This window comes from Syngnathus floridae, chromosome 20, assembly GCF_059516105.1.
Source record: "Syngnathus floridae isolate MCC-2025c chromosome 20, RoL_Sflo_1.0, whole genome shotgun sequence".
NCBI classification, from domain to species: Eukaryota; Metazoa; Chordata; class Actinopteri; order Syngnathiformes; family Syngnathidae; genus Syngnathus; species Syngnathus floridae.
This window is the reverse complement of record NC_142432.1, coordinates 2,106,892-2,128,017: the sequence shown is the minus strand read 5'-3', so window position 1 is coordinate 2,128,017 and position 21,126 is coordinate 2,106,892. Positions and strand designations below refer to the sequence as shown.

Genomic DNA, 21,126 nt, shown 5'->3' with positions numbered 1-21,126 from the left:
AAAGTGAGGGGGGGTGGCAATCCTTTGTTCTGTCAAGGACTTAACACAATCAGAGTACAGTGTGTCAGGAGCACACAGGCATATATCAACTTCAATCTCTTTTTAATGAAAAATCCTGCCCTCTCTAATATGTGCAAATTAACCTCTCTCTCGCTCTCTCTTTCACTTTGTCTCGCTACTCCACCTATCTGTCTTTCTTCACCCTCTTTCCAAAAAGTAACACATGCAACTCAGCAATTCGAACAAGCTCACAAAGTAATAAAAACAAAAAAAGTCTGCAGCTGAATTAACATCAATCCACTCTCTTTTCTGTCCGAGTCTCATCTTAGATTATTGTGGCTTTTCCAGAGCTGCTTGCATGCCCCCCCCCCCACCCACCCCCCACTTGCTGATTGTCATTTAGAAATGACACCCTAATGAGGATTTGTTCACAAGAGACATGGCGGCTGCTCTGTGCGTGCATGCCAGCCCCAACAAGGCCCCTTGCCCGAATGGATTTCCTGGTATGGAATCTACAGTATTTTTCCACACCCTTTCTGCCCTGCAGGGGGTCCGACTGGCCAGAATGCTCCCTCCCTCCCTCCCTCCCCCTCTCGCACACATACACACACTTTGCTAATTGGAAGAGACCGGTCGAAGTAAAAAGAAGTCATAATCATTGTTTCTGTTACTCATGTCCGTGGAACCACAATGTGATGACCTCAACATATATTTTGCGCAATTTAATCTGAACATTTTTAAAAACTATAACCAAGTGAGGTGTGATGCAAATTCATCCACTGGAAGTGTGTAACATTAAAATACCTGTATACGTGGGGGCCCGTGGCACCAGCAGAGGGTGGGAGGGTCCGCACATGCAAATCACAGCCATCGACAGCTTGTGATGAAGTGAGAGGTGGTGGCATAAACAGAGTGTGCCGTTACCATGGAAGCCACTTTCACCTCCTTGGCCCGGAGAGAGAGGAGCGAGAGAGAGAGCGAGAGAGATACAGAGAGAAGGCGAACACAAAGAGCCAGAGAAGAGGGAATTATTATAAAAAAAATACTAAATCCTATGGTAATATCTGATTACATATAAAAACGTGAGATTTTTTTTTTTCCAATCTCCAAAGCAAAGTTGCTGCAATGACTTAAGCGGCATAAGCTTTATTGGTTTCAACCATATCTGACCTCCTCTTCTTTATACCCTTTTATGAGTCTCAACGAAACAGTCTTTTAGCAGGCAGTTAAAAGTCGGCTGTTTTGTTCATTGTCAAAAAAAAAAAAATACTGGACGAGTGTTTATTCCCTGAAGCCGGCGAAGGTTTGTTTGTGTGTGCGCTCGTAGCGATTTCGTTGTTTGAGGTTGCAAAATTGTTTGCAAGTTTTTCTTTTCACTAAGAAACTTTAAACATGTTCAACACAATTGCAGCAACTTCTCCAGAATATAGTGTTGGGACTAAGGATCTTTTTTTTTCCTCCCCATGTAGTGCGTTTAGCAAATGTCTGTATTTCTGTTAGACATCGAGTTGCAATCATGTCAGACTTTTTGGAGCAGCGCTGCATCTGATTGGTGGTTAGTGAAAGTAGCGTCGAGACTCCACAACTCCAAGAAAGGTCAGATGAGCCAATCTGTTGTAGCGATGCTAGCTTTGAAGGCTAGCCAAGGAGGCTACAGGAGGTAATCAGAGGCAAATATCTCCTCCTCTTCTTCCTCTTTCAAACCTCCATTAGACCAACAGGCATCTCTCTGGGAAAATTGATTTTCCCCTTCCACTCCTCCTTTTTTCTCGTTTCCAAGGTTCCATTTGAGGCTGCCTTGCACTATCTAAAGAGCAGCTGGAAAAAAACGAGAATAGTTAGGTCACACTTGTACTCGCACACCTCGCTTTGGATCTCATTTCGGACATTAGCGAACACACAGAAAAGCCTGCAAGACTTTTTTTTTTATTTCAACGCAGCTGCCTAATCCTTTCCTTCCTCATTCTTCATGTCTTCACTGCCGTATTCACACTTCCTCCCCCTTGCTAGAGCCAAGACCTGGATCAATGTGCCATTGACTTTTCTATCAATGAACATTAGTATGGATCAGACTGCAGCTTGCTGCCGTGCCCCAAGTTTTACACACACGCTTATATATACACATACACATACATGTTCTATATAAGTCTGTTCCCCCCCGAGACTGCATCACTGCACAGTGCAACAAAGCAGCACTAGAAATAAAGCAGGGTGGTCTTGACAAAGCAGAGGTTCTAGTTGAAAGCACAGCACCCAATCAATGGGAGGCATGACAGAAAGGCTCGGAAATGAAATCAGACTTGCTGTTTGTTCCCGCGCACAGGAAAACACTCATCGGTCAAGCGGCAGCATGTCGATTTACCGCAGAATAATCCAGTGCGATGGCCGAGCAGCCTTGATAATGGCCGCTAATCACGACAGTGAATGGGACGTACGGCGGCCGCCTCACACACTCCCTCTGGCTGGCGCCCTCTCGTTACGTTCCCCGCTCGCTCGCTCGCTCGCTCGCTCCCACACGCATTTGTGTCTCTTCTCTCACCCTATAATAGGCTACCAGTTAGGTGAAGATTGACACTTCTCTCCCTTTCTTTTGTGTTTGTTCTACGCCGGCGGCCATGTTTGTCTTAGTCTTCATTTAACACAACATTAAGTAAAGAAATTTGTACACCACAAGTCCTCCACTGATTCACAAGTGTAAATTTGATTATTTTAATCTCATGCTAATTCTGTACCTTTCATTACAAACTCAGAATGAGATGTAGGAATCGAAGCCAAAAATAATTTAGTGGTATTTCAAACAGAGACAACATATGGAGGATTGACCTTTGATGATCTTACGATTTCTCATAAAATGTAACCTGTGGAACCGAGACCTGTTGTACTGTATGTAAAATGGCTTGGCTCTTTTTAGCCTGTTTGTTTAAGGATTTTGTATGGGAAACTAACATATTGTAATTAATAGAAACCAGACTTTTGGAGAAATGGTCTTGTTGAGACTTCTCACAATAGTACAGAATAATTTATACAATAGGAATCACAGTAAATAAATAAATGAATAAATAAATACTTAAATAAATAACTGTAACTGTAATTAGTTTAAAGTCACTTTTTTTGTTATCTGAAAAGACCCTCTACCTTCACACTTCCCTGTCCCTCAAAAAACACCGTCTAACACAAACCTAATATTGACCTTATTTTTTTTTTTTTTTTTTCATGATTTTCTACTCAATTGTCACAAGATCTCAGTATGCTCTTGGAGGCTAAGTGGTCCGAAATGGTCATGTGTCATCAATTTTCTGCTCACGTAGAGCGAGGGAAGGCCTTGATGGAACAAAGGGACATCCTTCTTTGGGAGTACACATATGAAAGTTGATCCAGGGTTAAGAACTCCCACCCCTTTCCCCCCTTAGTAGAAAGAAACCAGGAAGCCTCGGGCCGTCCATTGCAGTGCCTGATTGTAAAGCGTTTGTAATTTGGGTTTGCTGATCGTTCACTCACTCTAATGGCATGTGTGTGTGTGTGTGTGTGTGTCTTTACGTGCTCTTGTGCTTGTGTGTGTGTGTATGCAAAGATGAAACGTGATAAAATACCCATTCCTAAACTCTAAACTTTGAGACTGCAATGGTTTTTTTCCTGAGTCATATATATATATATGTGCATTAATGTATATGCATATTGCTCGTTTGTATTTTATATAATACAATTTATTCATAGGTATGGCATATTTAATCATACAAATATATATACATATTTTATCTTATGCATACATTTTCTTTAACTTTGGGTCGGTCCATTGAGACCACAACAAAAGACGCTCCGTGGGTAGAACGTGAAGCAATGAGCCATGCTGCAAGCTGCAAGCTGCAAGCTGCAAGCGACGTGGGGAAATATGGCGTCTGCATGGTGAAAAGGAGCCCCGCCATTTGAATTAAATAGAATATTTAGTCCGCGAATGCCCACAAACACTTTCGACCTTGCTCGGTGGTTCTCGACGTGAACAATAAGCGCTGCTTCGTCGAGTGCCCGGCCGAGAATCGAGCTACTTTCGGCGGCCGCGGGGGGCAGCAGCAGCCGGGAGGAAGCTGCTTTTCCCCGGCAGAGTGTAGCAGGAACAGCTGTGTCGGCTCTGTTGCGAGCTGCGGCAAACAGGCACAAAGACAAAAAAATAAATAAATCTAGATAACGAGCCCACCCAAGAAAATACAGAAATAATATGACGCTATGTTTTTGTTGTTTTGTTCAATCTAATGTTGGATAAGAGATTTTCCAGTTTTCATTTTTTTGTCCTCCACATCAGAGGTGCACTTGAGACAATCTAACATTTGAGAAAAATAACTAAAAATTGAGAGAAAAAGGAATGCAATTCTTAATTAATGAAAAATAAAAATGTGAAACAGCATTCACATTATGTTGTACGTACATCATGCAGATGTTTTATTGTCCATAAAGATGTGACAATTATACTCCCAAATGATTATTATTCTTATACAAAATGACATCCTGTCCAATTTTAAGGCATTTGTTGGACATTCTGTGCAAATGCTGTACTATAATGGTAATCACATTAAACCCTCGAGGCTTTTGATGGGCATTTATAGTCTCCAACAGGCAATATCTTGTTGATTGATCTCATCCATAACCATCGTTTCCAATTCTAATAAACATGATCCACATTTCCTTTTTATGACATCACCCTAAAATAGCAGGGCCTACGTATTGACACATATCTAACATATTTTCCTGAATGTCTCGTCTTTAACAAAGCGTCACCCCCGTTATTCATTCCCTGCTTTCTTTGTTCCCCTCTGAGCTCATCACACACCCAACACTGCCACCTAGCGTTCACTTAGCTGCACGTCACTGCGCTCGTCTTCAAGACGAGAGCACACCGAAATGTGTCTACATATTTGATATGTAATATTAATACTATGCATATCAACACAACCGCTATGCACTGATTACACAATTGCTTATATTATGCCTCTTAATTGTAGTGATTGTTTAAATGTGACTTCAAATTGCATGCGCATAATAAGAGTTTTGTTATTACACTATTCATCACTTTGTCATTTAATATCACTGACAATATACTTCCCTCTTGCACTTATTGTATAAATTCTACTGTCACGTAATTGGACTATATTTATTATCAACCTCAGGCTAGAACAGGCAAGAACAGTCTCTATTCTCCTGCTTGGATTACATTTAATTTTCTGCACTTCCATACGTTTTTCTTTGAGTTTTACTTGCTGATTGATCTATCTAAACCTGCCGAGTCATCCATGTCTTTTTTATTTTTGTCATCCACAGGGTATTCTTGCGCAACACTGTGACCTAGGTGTGACCTCCGGCAGCTTGTCCGCGCGACTTAATCACATTATCACGAAGAATACCCGAAAGGCTTGCACCTCCGAATCACAATAAAATCATATTTTAAGTAATGCTAATCTCGATAAAGAGGCATTGATAGCCTAGGTGCTAATTATTACACCAGCTCTAAAAATCCCCGTTGACGCAACAAGCAAGCACTAGATGGCATGCCGGTACACAAAAACACACGCACGCACGCACGCGCGCGGACACGCACAAAGCCCCACGTGTCTGGTTTACCAAATTAGGCTTTTTCGCTTACATTAGTAATTTGTATTTATGTTATTTTAGTTTTTTGGGTGTGTGTTTTTATAGTTCTTATACTCCTGGTCACGTCTAAGCCGTAGGAACGTAACTCGATCCATCCTATAATGTTTTCAGTGGCGCAGAGACATAGTATCAGAAATAATGTTATTCTGAAATACACTATTTAGCTATGTCTTTGGCGTCAATCCAAAACACAAAGTCATACTTTCGTGAATGTCATTTTTCCCAAAAAATCTCTTCCATTGGTCTGTCCCCGCGTGTGAATGTTGTTTTATGTATCTGTTTATTTATTTATTTTTTAATAGATTATTGCCCAATCCTAAATGCTGAAATGGCTCTTTTTCTCAATGCAATGTTATTGGATTAACAAACTTGCCATCGTGGGGGGTCTCCTGATAAGTGACTATTTTGTAGGTACAAGGTTTTGGCCCTATATTTTAAATATGAAGTGTATTTAATACTTTGGCAGGTGATTGTTTTGCATTTTAAATGCCATTGCTCCATTGAAACACAGTTATACCACTTTTGTGCGTGAACAATTGTCACAGAAAATTCAAAAAAGAAGAATACAATGTTGTCTTTAATTATAATGTGTTTCCTTAACCAGTCGTTTATTTACAATGACATTCTCTCACTGACTCAAAACAAGAAGGGTTTATATGGAAAATGTAAGTAACAGGATCATGGCGTCATGTAATAATTCATTTTTCTCTGTTTAATTTTAGCTCCTAGTATAAAAGACTTGCTTCACACGTTTTAGATTTAAGAGATGGGCGTAGTCATATATTTATTTGCCCCAATGTATAGTTCATCTTGTTCTCATCCACAGCAAAACGCGTATTTGTTTAAAAAAAATAAAAATAATTTAAGACATTGAGATTTAGCGACGTGCCGGAATATGAGCACGTATTTTTAAATTAATTAGTTGTGCTTGTGGGTGCTATTTGGATCAGCACGTGACATTACGCAGCGAAATAAGAGGTGAAATAAAACACGAGGGAGTGTATATGGAGAAAAAGAGCAAATCTAGAATTTTGCACGAAGCTCCATCTAAGGTAGAGGTCAAGCCAACAATGACTTATTGGACTACTATGCATCGTTCTGTTTTCAATCTACAACGTTTAAAAAAAATCGCTGGATTGTGAGGGAATACCAGAAAATGAGAATTTCCATCTAGACTTTTTCACAGCCATTACTTGCATTTCATAGCTCTTACAATGGTAAATTGTCTCATGAAGATTTAATAGCGCGCAATATAGAAACCACATCAAGATTGGGTACATTGAGAATTTCTCAATTGACCAGATTCGCTCAAAAGCCGTTTATTAACCAGATCGCGTCTTTTTTTTTTTTTTTTTTACTGCAAGCCCCGCCTCTTCACTCTCCCGGAGCGCATGAACATTTTTTTCGACTTTATGAATATGTTTATGATGCGCTTTTGTGGGTATTATTTTTAACAGTTGTTTATTCTTCCTGTCTTGCACTGACTGGTGAGTTTAATATGCAAGATGCAGTGCAATTCTAACAATAAGCACATCGTTGCTAAATGAATACCTTTATGACCTTGAAATATGATCATGTATGTATTCATTTATTTTCTTCTATTATTTTTTTGAATACTGTTCGTATTGTAGGACATTTGATTAACTAACAGCTTTTTCTATTACATGTCACTAGCAGGTGTACTGAAATTCTGTCAGTGTGAATGTTTTTTAGGTTCTTATTTTGAGTTGCAAAGCCTCTTCATCTATTTGCTAAACTGACTAGCATGATTCCTCTTGACATTCGAACCCTCAACCCCAGAAATGTCAGACAGAAGACCACGATTACCTCCCACCCTTGTTTGTAATAAATAAAGAGCGTCAGTTCGGTTTTATTTGCGCTCCTGGATTCCCCAGCATGTGATACCCCCCCCCCCCACCTGTCAGCTGATCTGTGACGTGTAAACGTAGCTCCGCCCTCTCTCAAAATGGAGTTGTCGGATTCGGTGCAGAATGGGCTCCAGTCTCTCGGCGAAGCGTCCGCTGTGGATCACGCCGTCTTCCCGGCTCTGGTCAACGTCTGCTTTCGCTCTCTGCTCTCTTCCGGTCAGGACGCGGACTTGCTGGGTGAGCTGCGAGCCTTTTGCGAGATGCTCTTTGTCTCCCACCGCTTCTCGCTCCCTCCATGTAAAGCTCTTCGGTGTGTTGTGATTCGCTTTGCTTTAATAGAAGACAAACCCGGAAGTAGGTGTCAATAGTCCAGTTATGACAGCTCAGCACGGCCGATGTTAGTCCAAACCAACCACTATTCATGTATTCGTAGTTTTCTGCATGACGTTTGCAATCCACACAAAGCTCCACCTCCCCTCCCCGGCATTTGGGTGCTGCAGCAGAAGGTTCAATTCACATGTAAATCCGAATTGATTCCATTCTTGTGCGAGGGGAGCTGCATACGTTGTTGTCAATCAGGTTGTTGTTATTGTTGTTGATGACGTCACTTCCCTTCCGCGTACTGATCTCGCAGACGAGCCCCAACTGAAGCAGGTTGAGAGGGTCCTGCTGAAGCGGGTGCACGCTGCGACCACCACATTCATCCTGGAGGCAGTAAGACAAAATGCTGATGAGTCCACGATAAGGTAAATAAAGAATATAACACTCATTTGTGTCTACACTTCTCTGTAGTCCTGTGCTAATACGGTGTACATGCCCTCAACTTCAGTCAGTCAACATGTTTAAGCATATATTTGCATTGTGTCAATATACCTACATGTTTTGAAAAGTCGTTTTCTCCCTGTAGCTCCTGCCTTGAGGAGCTGTCATTCAGTTCGCAAAGAATCGAAATATTCTATAGCTGCTATCAGGTGAGGAGTACAACGCAATATTGTATTATTGATCAACTTGTATTTTATGTATTTATTTTTTTAATTCACAGAAACACAAAAAGGAGTTAGAAGGATTATTAGCAAGGTAAGCCATAGAAAAATCCATTCATTTTCTATACCACTTATTCTCATTAGGATCACTGCAGTTGATGTCGGCTGACTTTGGGCAAGAGGCGCCTCTTGCCCTAGACTGGTCTCGGTCTGTCTCTCTGTTTGTCACCTCTGTTTTTCCTATTGAAGTACAGAGGAGTCATCAGTCAATAAAAATAGATTTATTGATCAATAATGCAAATGAGGGCTATTTTTATCTGTTTGTTTTCTTAGCATTGGAAGGCGACCAGCTCACATCAGTGACGTGTCATGGCGCCTCCAATATCAAGTGAAGGTATACGACGACGCACTTTGTTGTATTTAAGAAAAATGGGGAGGGGGGGGGACTGCAAATATGACACTGTGTCGCTTTGTCCCACGGCAGAATGGACTGGTAGATAAAGTCAACGAGCCTTTCTACTTAATATCACTCAACACCGAGGTAAAAACATGCATCTAATATGTTACTGTTTATTTTTTTTATGTGAGTAATTTTGAAATGTTGTTTTTTGTTAGAATAAAGGTCGTTCCGAAGACATCAACTTTACCTGCAGTATGGAGCAGTTACAGGTATAGTCTACATTAGAGCAAAACAGTCCACCTTAAACAGTTTTTATTAGTTTTATAAAACTGGCATAACGCTCATTTAGTGGCGCTTTCTTCTGTGGATTTATGGCATTTGCTGGAACGCATGTCGTAAAACTACATGCAAAGTTGGAGCTCTGCAGCCCGCGGTGCGTCTCTTCTGTGAATCTTTCAAAGCGATGTTTTTTTTTTTTTTTTTTTCTTTTTGTCGTATTCAGGACATGGTTGGCAAGCTGAAGGACGCAGCCAAGAGCGCAGAAAAAGCCAGTCAGATGTGATGATGATCAAGTTGTCTTGCACTTCATTGTTTTTTTGTTCGGCTCATTGTGTTATGAAAAATAAAATTTAATTATGACGCTGTGTGATTTCTTCCGAATTCGCGCTATCACGACACCCTGTGTTCGCGACGAGCGTGGATTCGTGGGAGACATTTAACCTCCTTTGGAGAATTATGGACACATCTCGGTGGTCCGCGGTCCTATAAATCTCCACTGCGTGCCTGTGAAAGTTTAAGGGGAACAAGTTCGACGCTGCAGCTCTCTGAACCTTCCTCAAAATGTTGCAATAACCACACGAACCTCACTCAGACGTTATTGTGGTTTATCTTGTTTTTGCAAACATGTCAATTTGGAAAAAAAAGTGCGTCACGCACCAGAGCGCTCATAATCACTCGTGTGATTATCGTACCATTTCGGTTTGAAGAACACAACCTGCCTAGTGCGTTTTCCCACGTGTGACTTGACGTGTGTGGATTCCTTTTCTCTACTTTATTCCTCGGAAAATCGCAAGACAAAAAAGAAACAGCCGACAGTAATTTCCAAGCGCCCTTAAGCGGAGGATCACGTGACCAAAATGGGGCGGACCAAGTACAAGCCATTTTGGGGACGGTGTCAGTTTCCACGGAGCGCGCACGCACAAGCACGCGCACACCCCACCGCTGCTGCTTTCCACTCAGGAGGAGGGGGCCAAGTGGGTATTTTGGAGGCAAAGTTGCGGTGGTCAAGTGTTGACCGGACCGAGCCGACGCCGGAGGACTTTGGGCTGCGGTGCCAGCGGCGATCGGACACGCACGCAAAGTGCACGGGTGCCCGCGGAGGGCGGCGTTGGCGTCTCCCGTGTGAAATGCGCTCGCCTCGGCCACTGACAGCGTCTGCAGCCTGCTTCAAGATGGCGGCTCGGCTCCGATTCATTTGCTGCTGATTCGCCTCCCAACTTTCATTGTCTGTCCGCCCCCAGCCGCAGCCAGGCGAGCCCGGCACACAGGTACGTGCTCCCGGCATCGCCTCAGCTTCGTCGCGGCACGCAGCGCGGTTCTGCCGCGGATCTTTTTGCGGCTCTCCCGCCCCCTTCTGAGCTGATCCAGCGGCGGATGTTGAGGCTTTCGTCGGTGCGGCGAGCAACCGACGTGGAGCTCCGTGTGTGTCTGCGCACTTTCTGCTGGCTCTCTCGGTGAAAAGAGGTTCCCAGCTCGGGTTGGAAAGCGATTTAATCCACGGGCTCACACGGTCTTCCACGGCGGGTCTGCAGGCATTGCATCCGAGCGAGTTGAGGGGGATCCGGATTGTTTTGTGTGCTGTTTTTGTTCGTGTATTGTGGCAGCTCGCCGCGAAGCGCGGCGAACTCGGCTGAGATGTTAGCTCGACCGAGACGTCCGGAGGCTTCTAACGAGGCGCGTTTGCTCGGAGCCTCCTCATTTTATAGAAATGTCTCATTTGGAAGGTTGTGCACGCGAGGTGATCGCGTTTGTGCGCGTTTGTGACATCTTGTCGGAGTTATGAACTAAACTTGGACGACTCCTGGGCGAAAGCAAGTGTGCATGCAGGTCCGTTTCACGTGGAGGTTCTTACGGTTCGGAAACGGCTGCTTTTGTTACGATCGGTTAGTTGACCCCGTTCTTCATGCGCGCCGTGTACCGATCGGCTGATTTGCTTCTTTTGGTGGGATATCTTGAGACCTTTAAAAATAAATGAACGGTGCAGCTTCACAAAAGGCTGCTTGTGTGTGTGTCAGAGCTGCCAAAACCATCAGGAGTTCCATTCGAAGTTCTGTGGCTCGGATCCAGCGCGGGCTGCTGGTTTGTTGCTGAACGTGATTAGAAATATTCATATTTTCATTTATTCTGCGCCGCCATCTGACAGGTCATGTTTATTGTCTTTGCCGTCCTGTAAGATGTCACACGTTTTGTGAGCTCGCATGACGTGTTACAAATGGATCAGAACAGCGAAAGCCCAATCTGTTTGCTTCAGTGCCGTGCAGGTTTTTGCATCTTCTCGACCTTTGATTTTTATTTGTCCATTTTAGGACGAAAAATAACAACACATACAGCCAGTCCCTGTAAAATGCTTTCTCACATCTACACTCTCTCGCTTTATTCGTTGTGTTCAGCGTGATGAAGTCAATGTAACCTGCGGAGTCTGCATCAGTTGGACATTTTTCGCTCAGAATGTGAGCCTAACTTTTTTATTGGTCATCAAGCGCAGGCACGTTTTTTTGTTGCGGTGATCCATATGTTCTTCATCATGCGCGTCTTGATCTTAAAACGTTTAGAAATAAGAGGAAGGGTTTGGTTGGAACTTTTGGGCTCGCTAAACGTCCTATCGCAACAACAAATGGCTCTTCTCAGTGCAACATATTTAAAAAACGCATTTTGTATTATTTTTTATGTTTGTCACCAAAGCAGGTAACTGCATTTAATTTAGGTATTCGCGTAGACTTAAATCATAATAATAAAAAAAACCGATCATGCGCTTGATCTCATTTGCGCTTCATCGTAAAGATGACGCGCAAACGCACGACAGCCTCACGCAGTGGATTTGACACAACCGCCGCCGTGGGGGAAGCAGACGCCTGGTTCATTTTTCCTGCACAAAATGGCAGCCGCGCAGTCCTGCGTGCAGTGAGCAGAGTCCACGCAGCGGCTCCGCGTGTGCATGCGTGGGGAGGGAGGGAGGGAGGACTGCGCTTCGCATACTCGTCATAATGCGCTGTAAGATTTCACTTAATTTAACATCTTGGTTTTTAATTATTGTGTCCACGTCAATCATCAAAAGTGGTTGCCATAGAAACACTGGCATTCACCTGACGCGAGAAGCGCTCCCTCGTTTGCCTATTTAAATGATTAAAAATGAAGTGAAATAGATTCGAGTTAAGATGTCACCAATCATGACCGATTTGCATTGCGAAGCAAATTACAAATACATTTGCCTGCATGGAAACTGTTTTTACAAGCACGCACTTTTTCCCCGTTCCATGTGAGCCTTTAAAATAGTGCAGGCATTGCAGAGGACGTATTTATTAAGCCGTTGATTTATGACTCTTATGATCAAATTAGCATAAAAGATGATGTTGCTTTAACACAAGTTAAGCAAACAGCTGCCTTCTTCCAAATGGCGCGCTGACTGTCGGTCCTTTGTCTCCTTTTTTTTTTTTTTTTTTTTTTTCGTTTTTATGCCATCAGCTCCTTTTGCTCATCATGCATCGGACGACGAGGATCAAGATTACCGAGCTCAACCCTCACCTCATGTGCGTCCTGTGCGGGGGTTACTTCATTGACGCCACCACTATCATCGAATGTCTACACTCATGTAAGCGAGCATGCGCGGGAGCGCGCGCGCGCACCCTGCTAATGAGAGGCATGCATTTTCACCTCATCAAAACCTAATGCTTTCTTTTTTTTGCAAGTTTGCAAAATGTGCATCGTCCGTTACCTGGAAACCAGCAAATATTGTCCAATCTGTGACGTGCAAGTGCACAAAACAAAGCCTCTGCTCAACATTAGGTGAGAGGATTCTTCACAAATTTGAAATAAAAAATGAAGTGTCTTATGTTGTTTTGCCAGCTGTTCTTTTCACCTTCTTCCATTTTGCTGAGCCATTATTGTTTAGCAAAGCTAAGTGGGAAAATAAGTGTGCGACTTCCTCTGTGCAGGTCTGATAAAACTCTGCAGGACATCGTGTATAAACTGGTCCCGGGCCTGTTTAAAAGTAAGAATCTGCTAGCTGAGTGATTTTTTGTTTTTGTTTTTTTGTTGCTGTGTTTCACATTCTACACACAAACAAATAAACAAACAAACAGGAAATTGGAAGAAGAGAAACCCTAATTTGAATTGGCGCTCAGCAAGAAGTAAGCTGGGATGTTGCATTTTCTTTTTTTTCTTTTTTCATTGTTATATCATTATAAAATTATGCAGTCAATTGCAGATAGTGAACACACTTAAAAGGCTTTTTTTCCACTGGACAGATGAAATGAAGAGGAGAAGAGACTTTTATGCTGAACACCCTGTGGAAGGTGAGTCTTAAATTAAAAATCAGCACCAAGCAGTATATTGAGAAATGATCAATTTGGTTTTTTTTCCCCCCAATATTGCAATTTCAGTTTAATTTGCTATTTTTTTAGGTCCTCCAATCATGTTATTTTTTCTTTACAAACACATGCATTACATTTGTCTGTATTGCTATATATTTATTGTATATTTTTGTCTAGTTGTCTTATAAATATGCATATTAAAAAAGCATATCGACCCACTAACATGAAGCTTGACATTTGTTTCCCTAAATTTCAGCCTTTATGATTTGAAATTTTATAAAATTATATATAAAATGTTATGATTTTATACCCTATGAAATTAAAGCTTCTGAATATTTTCAACTTTAACTAATGAAAAATACGTCTGTGCAATACCAATTTATTTTGTAGCTTCTAATGGCTCCAATGAAGATCGAGGCGAGGTGGCAGATGAGGACAAGAGAATAATCACTGATGATGAGATCATCAGCCTCTCTATTGAGTTCTTTGACCAGAGTTCCAGGTAAGATGATTTTCAAATCTCCATCTGCCATCATAAAAATTGTTCAATAATCTCACATGTAACAAAAATGTGATTGTGTGCAGACTGACAGGGGGACTTGAAGAAAAGCATTCAAGCAAAGATCAGGTTCACATCTTTTGCAATTAATCAATTCCATCTTTCAAGGTGGTCCATTATTTTTCCAATCAAATCCATTTTCTCCAATTATTTGGCAGATGGCGAACAAAAGATACCTGCAGTGTCCAGCAGCAATGACCATCATGCATCTGAGGAAATTCCTCCGAAGCAAAATGGACATCCCCAACACTTACCAGGTCTGTTATTTTACTTCTTAAAAATATTTTTATGTGTCGATAATATTCTCACCCTTCTAGTATATCTCTTCTTGAATTTTGGTCTGTCTCTAGGTAGAAGTCATGTATGAAGACGAACCCCTGAAAGATTACTACACTTTAATGGACATAGCGTATATCTACACTTGGAGAAGGGTGAGACAAATATAACATTTACACCAAAAAAGTCTTCATATTTATTTGAGGTACCAATTTGCAAAGTCGCAAATGTATTTTTACTTTTTGTTTTTGTATTGTGTAAATTGATTTCTGTAGTCAAAATATTGAGTGGTGAAAGGCTAATAAGGTAAGGCTTTTTTGGGACTTTGACTAATTGAAATAAATAAATTCTATACATGTGTGTATATATATGTATATAAACTGTGCCATGATTATTATTATTATTAACACAGAAAACATTGCAATTTACTTGAACCTTGCTTTTCTTGGTGTACTACTTAATACGGCTCTTGTAGTATATATAATACATACGACCAAAATAAGATCATATAAATGAACTGGTTTGTGTTTTAGTTTTGATATTATTAACATCACTTTTAACATTTCATATTTTTGTATTTTAAAAAGCTTATTGGAACATTTGTGCCATGGGTTCCTAAATTCTCCTCGACATGTTACAGCTAATATCGTATAATGTTCTTTTTCTTTTTTTTTTTTTTTTTTGTCAAGTGCTGGGGCATATTTTTATTTTTACTGAACGTGTTAAAAAAAATCGTCATCATGACTGTTGTATTATGCAGTTTTATTTTTTTGATGGCTGGACCGAATTTTCCTAAGCTGCGTCTCTGACGTCATCCTTTTCACCCCCCCTCCTCACGTGTTGGAACGTCCACAGACGGGCCCACTACCGCTTCAGTACCGAGTCCGACCAAGCTGCAAAAAGCTGAAGGTGAACCACAGCCAGCAGGGGGTCACCAACCGCTCCGGACCGGAGAGCGACTCTGCCAGCGACAAAGCCGGAAGTCCCGCAGGAGCGCCGTCCACGTCCTCCTCCCTGCCGAGCCTTGGCGACCCTGAGCAGTCCCCTCTGCCTCCCCCTCGCGCCACCCCCGGGAACAACGTGAACGGGACTCCGGCAGTGGCCCCCTCGACCCCCAGCCGCCCTTTCGCGCAGATCGGTGGTACCAACGGCGGCGGAAAGCCCCGGAAAGTTTCGCTGAATGGCTCAGCGACCTCGTCCGGATGACGACACCAAGTGGACCGGACCGGACCGGCCAGCCCAGCGCCAGACACCGTTACCATGCCATGATAGAACCATTGTATCATAGTCTCTTTTGCTCGTCAGCCTGACGTTTTACGGCAATGTGTCATTTCTGTAGTGCGTTTCAAAAGAAAAGGGCAAGTTGCGTGGGAGGGAATGTTATTCTAAAGTATTTGGGGGCCGGCAATGAAGTGAAGCATTTAGAACTTTTGTCATGCTGGATCTTTATTTACAGAGAACGGAAAAAAAAAAAAAAAACATCGCCCCATTTTCATCAACAAAACGCCTTGCTTCTCATGTGTGAAGATTTTAAATGCATGGTCATGACACCTTTTTATGCTCTGGAGCTCTCTGCCCACGTTTTAATTCGTTGTTTTTAGGAGGAAAATTACACATTTTAACCGTTCTAGAAGCCACGTATAAAAATATACAGAAAATAATTTTCAATCAACAGTGGTGTTTTTCCGTTAAAAAAAAGCGCTCCGGTTTCTGGGGCGTTTCATGCTTATTGGTGTCACGTCTCCCGCTTTCGTTTCTGTTGATTTGCTCATTGTATGGACAACTTATTGTATTGTTACTGTTGCACAGTGTAAAACATCAAAATAAACAATTTTTACACGTAATCTATGATTTGATTTTACATACGGTGAGCATGCGTATTGTAATTTGCTTCGTTAAATATTTATGCGTGGTATGTTAATACAGAAACATTTTTAATTTTGTCATTTGAATGAATGAATTCGATCTTTACTAATTTTAAAAAAATACTATACTATGAATTCGATATTTACTAATTTAAAAAAAAAATACAATACTACGGATTAAAATGTGTTTGCATATTTTTCGTTGCGTTGGTACTGATAATAAGGTACGAATCAATATAGAACGAATGCAGCGGGTTTTAATTCATGAACAAAAGCAAACATTAATATTTCACAAGTTCACTTTTTGTCATCTTAAAATAAAGTTCACCTCGATTTTGCAATTTATTCGTTTAAGCAAAATAGAAAAAAAAAGGATAATTATCCAAAACGGATAGTCTAATTTCTTTTCTTCCACTTTATAAATTTAGCAGTTCCCCGTCCTGCAGGTGTCGAAGAACACAATTACTGCCAATTGCTTTGATTGACGTGAACAAACATGGTTCTATCACGTTAAGATTCAAGAGTTTTTTTGTGTTTTTTTTTTAAAGCCATAAATTCAGCAAAAGCAAAACATTTGCGTGGTAGGGTTTTCTGTCCTGGTCGAGTTCTTCTTTCTTGCAGCATTCCTGTTGCGATTGGCTCTAAAGCGACAACAAAAACATATTCCTATGTTGAGTAATTCCATAAAGTTTGATTGCGCCAAACTTCAAAATGTCACAAACGGTACCATGGGTTGATGATCACGTGGTTTTCTGGGTGACATTTCCTCTTTGGTGGGCATTCTCCTGTCTTGTGCCTGCTGATTTAGAGGGCACTTGTAAAAGTGTGCGTTGAAAACAAACAAACAAAAAAAAAAACGGAATTGATTTTTACTGTAACAGTGATCTGTAATTATGAATCAATTTTTGCTATATTTATAGATAAATATGAAGAGAAATAATGAAGTGAAATGTTTAGAAAGTATAGTTTTACCGTGACGATCACACAATCGCATTAAGACTATATAAACATAACAACATAAAATAGTAACAAAATAAAAATAAATAAATAATGATAATAAAATAAAAGCATACAAAGATATTTTTTGTGTACATTTTCTTATTTTAAATAGTTCCTCCAAAACGTTAAAGTGAAACATAAACGCGCTATACGTTCCATGCAAAATTGCAAAGAGTAACCACTCTGTTTCAATAGACGATCTAGGCGAACTCGTGTCGTCAAGGTGACAAGTATCAACAGTGCATACTTCTCCCTATGCAAACTTACCTCGAAGTCAGACTGTAAAAAGATCCTCAAGAAAATCCGTTGGTGAGTTGTTTTGAACTCTTTTTTTCCTTGTCGAAATTCTCGCTCAAATTTCATTCACGCTTGACAAACACGCAGTCGTTCCATTGACGCGTGGTGGCCTATCTCTTTGTCATAAAATGCGCAATGTGATGACGTTAACAACCTCGGCAGTTCTTGCGGTGAGGCGTCGTCGCCTTTGTCACTGTTTTCAAACCATGCAGGAGCCGAAATTAAGTGAACAAATAAAAGCGACGACGTCAAGTCGCTAAATGACGTCACGCATGTTTTCAAGTCCCGCACACAGGTTTGACTACTAAAACTATCCAAATTCGGCTGACACGATGACTCAAAGGCAGATCGTCCAAGGTGAGATCGGTTGATTTCTCACGTAAGCCAAATGTGTGTCTGATTGTCTTTTTGTGCCTCACAGTTTTTGAGCAGTATAATAAATCAAGAATGCAGTTTGTGCAAACGGTTGCTGATCTGGCAGACCGGCCACAAAACATAGAAATCCTCCAAAAAGCAGGTGCGAGTGCATTTATCTGCAATAAGTGGCTGACTAGATGGTGCAGCTGAGTACATGGCCCGCCCACCCTTGCAGGTGTCATGTCAATGCTGAGGCCCCTGATGCTGGATGTGGTTCCCGGCATCCAGCAGAAGGCTGCCCTTGCCTTGGGCCGCCTGGCGGTCCACAACGCTGACCTGGCTGACAATTTAGTGAAGGAAGACATCCTGCCCCAGCTCATCCACTCGCTTACCATACAGAACGTGAGTATATGAGCAGTACAAAACATCTGGAAGCAGTCAACTTCTACCACAGTAAAAGAAAAAAAACATCTTATTGCACTCAATTTCACAATCAACCATAGAAATAATCTCTTCTGTATTTCTATCATTAAAGCTTATTTTTGATGTTTATATGCAGAGGTTGTATAAGAAAGCAGCTGCGTTCGTGCTACGTGCGGTGTCCAAACACTCTCCTGAGCTTGCTAAGGCGGTGGTGGCCAGCGGAGGTGTGGACGCGCTCGTTCTCTGTCTGGAGGACTTTGACCCTGGTGTGAAGGAAGCCGCCGCCTTGGCTCTGGGCTTCATTGCACGACATAATGATTGTAAAAAACCCGACATGATTTTTTTAAACTTGTGTTGTTGGGTTTAGAAAAAATGTTCACAATTCCCATGTGTGCATGTGGGCTGGTGTTTTTTTTTTTTTTTTTCTGTAGCCCTGTCCCAGTCCATTGTGGATGCAGGTGCAGTCCCCATGCTGGTGTTGTGCCTCTTGGAGCCCGAGATTGCCCTGAAACGCACGGCGGCCTCGGTGCTCAGTGACATTGCCAAACACACGCCGGAATTAGCCCAAATTGTGGTGGAAGCTGGCGCCATTGCACATCTGGCACAGATGATCCTCAACCCAGACACCAAACTCAGGGTGAGGACCAAACATTAAGAAATGGTTGCATTGGAGCCAAGTGTACTTTTCTCCACACAGAGGCAGGTATTCTCCGCTCTGGGTCAGATCAGCAAACACTCGGTGTGCCTGGCTGAGATGGTGATCGAGGCCGATGTCTTCCCTGCAGCCATGATGTGCCTCCGGGATCCGGACGAGTGCGTCAAAAATAATGTCACCATCCTGATGAGAGAGGTGGTCAAACACACCCCTGAGGTACTTAACTGCACACAGGCACGCCGGCATAAACACACACAGTGCAAGACATGTTTGTCATTTTTTTTGCAGCTATCGCAGGTAATAGTAAACTGCGGCGGCACGGCCGAAGTCATCACCTACCTCGGCGAGTGTCGTGGAAGTCTGAGGTTGCCGGGGATCATGATGTTGGGTTATGTGGCGGCGCATAGTGAGAACTTGGCCATGGCTGTTATTCTCTCCCAAGTGAGCTTTTTTTTTTTTTTTTCATGGATGGATTTTTTCATGGATTTTAGGAGCGCACGCTTCACGCTTTGTTTTCTTGCAGGGGTTGCTCCAGCTGGCTTTGTGTCTATCAGAGGAGACGCAACACCACATCAAGGCCGTGACAGCCTGGTGCATCGGCCAGATAGGACATCACACCCCTGTACATGCCAAGGCTGTCGCCACTGCCAACCTGCTGCCCAAATTGCTGCAACTCTACATGGATGCCAACAGTTCCGAGGACCTGCAGACAAAAGTAAGGGGGAAACTTTTCCCGTGCTTTGATGACTCATTTAAGAGCTAAATCCACAAAATACTTTTTGGGTTTAGAGTAAGAAGGCTCTGAAGATGATCTTACAGAAGTGTACCGACTTGCCAGCGCTGGAGTCCCTCCTCTACGATGCACCTAGCAACATTATCAAACATGTTGTCTGCCAGTTCAGCAAGGTGAGTCAGTCAAAACAACCAATGCTAAATTTGATTTTCATGCTCCTCTCTTCTCACCTGGCAGGTATTACCTCATGACAGTCTAGCGCGTCGTGCATTTGTGACCAGCGGAGGTTTAAAGAAAGTGCAAGAGATCCAGGCGGAGCCGGGCTCCGTTCTTCAGGAACACATTAATTCTATCAACAGCTGCTTCCCAGAGGAGATAGTCAGGTACACGCACTTTAGACTTGTCAAACAAGCAAAAATGGGGCCTAAAGTGTCAGTGTGAAAAGGATCAAAATCATTCTTTTTGTAATCTGAAAACATAGTAAGGAATGTTACACCCAGCTAGTCGAGTCAAGTTTGTTTAAAAAGTATTTTTCCTTGTTTGCTGTTGCAGGTATTACACTCCGGGCTATTCAGAAGTGTTGTTGGAGCGCTTAGAGAACTTTAAGATATCCTGAGACCATCTGGCATCCCCCCATGCTACATTACTGTGAAAGCACATGCATCAAATATGCCTCAAACATTCAACATGTGCTTGAAGTTTTATGATTAATAATGACACCGTGTAGAGTAGACAGTCATAAAGCTGTTGTAGATTGCATGCACACGATGGTAAAATTGTACCTTTAAGAGTAGGATACATGTCACTGAATATCAAATAAATTGTTAACATCAATTCATTGTCCTCATTCGCTGAAGAATAAATACATTGTAAAGGCGCTAGTTTTTCAGTTCATATGATTTCAACCAGTAGGTGTCAGTAATGTGCATTGAAGCTGGTGCCACCTCGCTGTAAAACAAAACGAAGAAGAAAATGACTAACTCCCCGTTCGCGAACGAGGCAATGGGTCAACTGCCTTCCCGTGCATCAACGGATCAGCCAGTGGTGTGGTGTGTGTGGTGTGTGTTTGTGATGTGTGTGGTGTGTGGGTGTGTTGTGTTGTGTTGTGTGTGGTGTGTGTGTGTGTGGTGTGTGTGTGGTGTGGGTGGTGTGTTGTGTCTGTGTTGTGTGAGGGTTAGGGTTAGGGTTGTGTGTGGTGTGTGTGGTGAAAGTTTGTGAAAGTTCAGTGGCATAATGACCCCAGATGTTTATTGTTCTTAACATTTAATGATAATAAAGTCCGCATTCCACAAGCATTCACTGAAATCAATTAAAGCACTTGTTCTGCTTGACTGTGTTTGTGGTTCGCGTTTATTTCTCGGAAGACAGACGACATCAATCCGGTACACATTTATCATTCAGACAATTTTTGCTGACAGGAGAAATTTCTCAAAAAATGGATTGTCTTTGTTATTAAACATTAGAAAACATTTCAAAAGCTGT

The 21,126-nt window shown here is 42.1% G+C and overlaps 3 protein-coding genes and 1 long non-coding RNA gene across 4 annotated transcripts; 3 read left to right on the top strand and 1 right to left on the bottom strand.

Moving 5' to 3' along the window:
* The first annotated feature begins 7,577 nt into the window (after positions 1 to 7,577).
* On the top strand, positions 7,578 to 9,530 carry commd3 (COMM domain containing 3). The gene is made up of 8 exons (XM_088363692.1): positions 7,578 to 7,745; positions 8,143 to 8,254; positions 8,416 to 8,479; positions 8,551 to 8,585; positions 8,825 to 8,885; positions 8,976 to 9,032; positions 9,107 to 9,160; positions 9,394 to 9,530. Exons 1-8 carry the CDS (start codon positions 7,607 to 7,609, stop codon positions 9,451 to 9,453), a joined length of 582 nt encoding a protein of 193 aa, XP_088219818.1. The 5' UTR covers positions 7,578 to 7,606; the 3' UTR covers positions 9,454 to 9,530.
* Positions 9,531 to 10,048: 518 nt separating this feature from the next.
* On the top strand, positions 10,049 to 16,159 carry bmi1a (BMI1 proto-oncogene, polycomb ring finger a). The gene is made up of 10 exons (XM_088363691.1): positions 10,049 to 10,438; positions 12,633 to 12,759; positions 12,857 to 12,953; positions 13,103 to 13,158; positions 13,415 to 13,462; positions 13,871 to 13,982; positions 14,066 to 14,108; positions 14,198 to 14,296; positions 14,390 to 14,470; positions 15,171 to 16,159. The coding sequence occupies exons 2-10, from the start codon at positions 12,648 to 12,650 to the stop codon at positions 15,519 to 15,521; spliced, it is 999 nt and encodes a 332-aa protein (XP_088219817.1). The 5' UTR covers positions 10,049 to 10,438; positions 12,633 to 12,647; the 3' UTR covers positions 15,522 to 16,159.
* A 258-nt stretch (positions 16,160 to 16,417) lies between these two features.
* On the bottom strand, positions 16,418 to 17,637 carry LOC148380693 (uncharacterized). The gene is made up of 3 exons (XR_015854654.1): positions 17,447 to 17,637; positions 16,908 to 16,979; positions 16,418 to 16,821 (listed from the first exon to the last, which is right to left on the bottom strand). It is a non-coding gene; the product is annotated as an uncharacterized LOC148380693 (long non-coding RNA).
* On the top strand, positions 17,376 to 20,478 carry spag6 (sperm associated antigen 6). The gene is made up of 12 exons (XM_088363690.1): positions 17,376 to 17,488; positions 17,760 to 17,833; positions 17,898 to 17,993; positions 18,069 to 18,235; positions 18,393 to 18,576; positions 18,688 to 18,893; positions 18,954 to 19,127; positions 19,200 to 19,352; positions 19,435 to 19,626; positions 19,701 to 19,817; positions 19,882 to 20,027; positions 20,197 to 20,478. The coding sequence occupies exons 2-12, from the start codon at positions 17,809 to 17,811 to the stop codon at positions 20,258 to 20,260; spliced, it is 1,524 nt and encodes a 507-aa protein (XP_088219816.1). The 5' UTR covers positions 17,376 to 17,488; positions 17,760 to 17,808; the 3' UTR covers positions 20,261 to 20,478.
* The last annotated feature ends 648 nt before the right edge of the window (positions 20,479 to 21,126 follow it).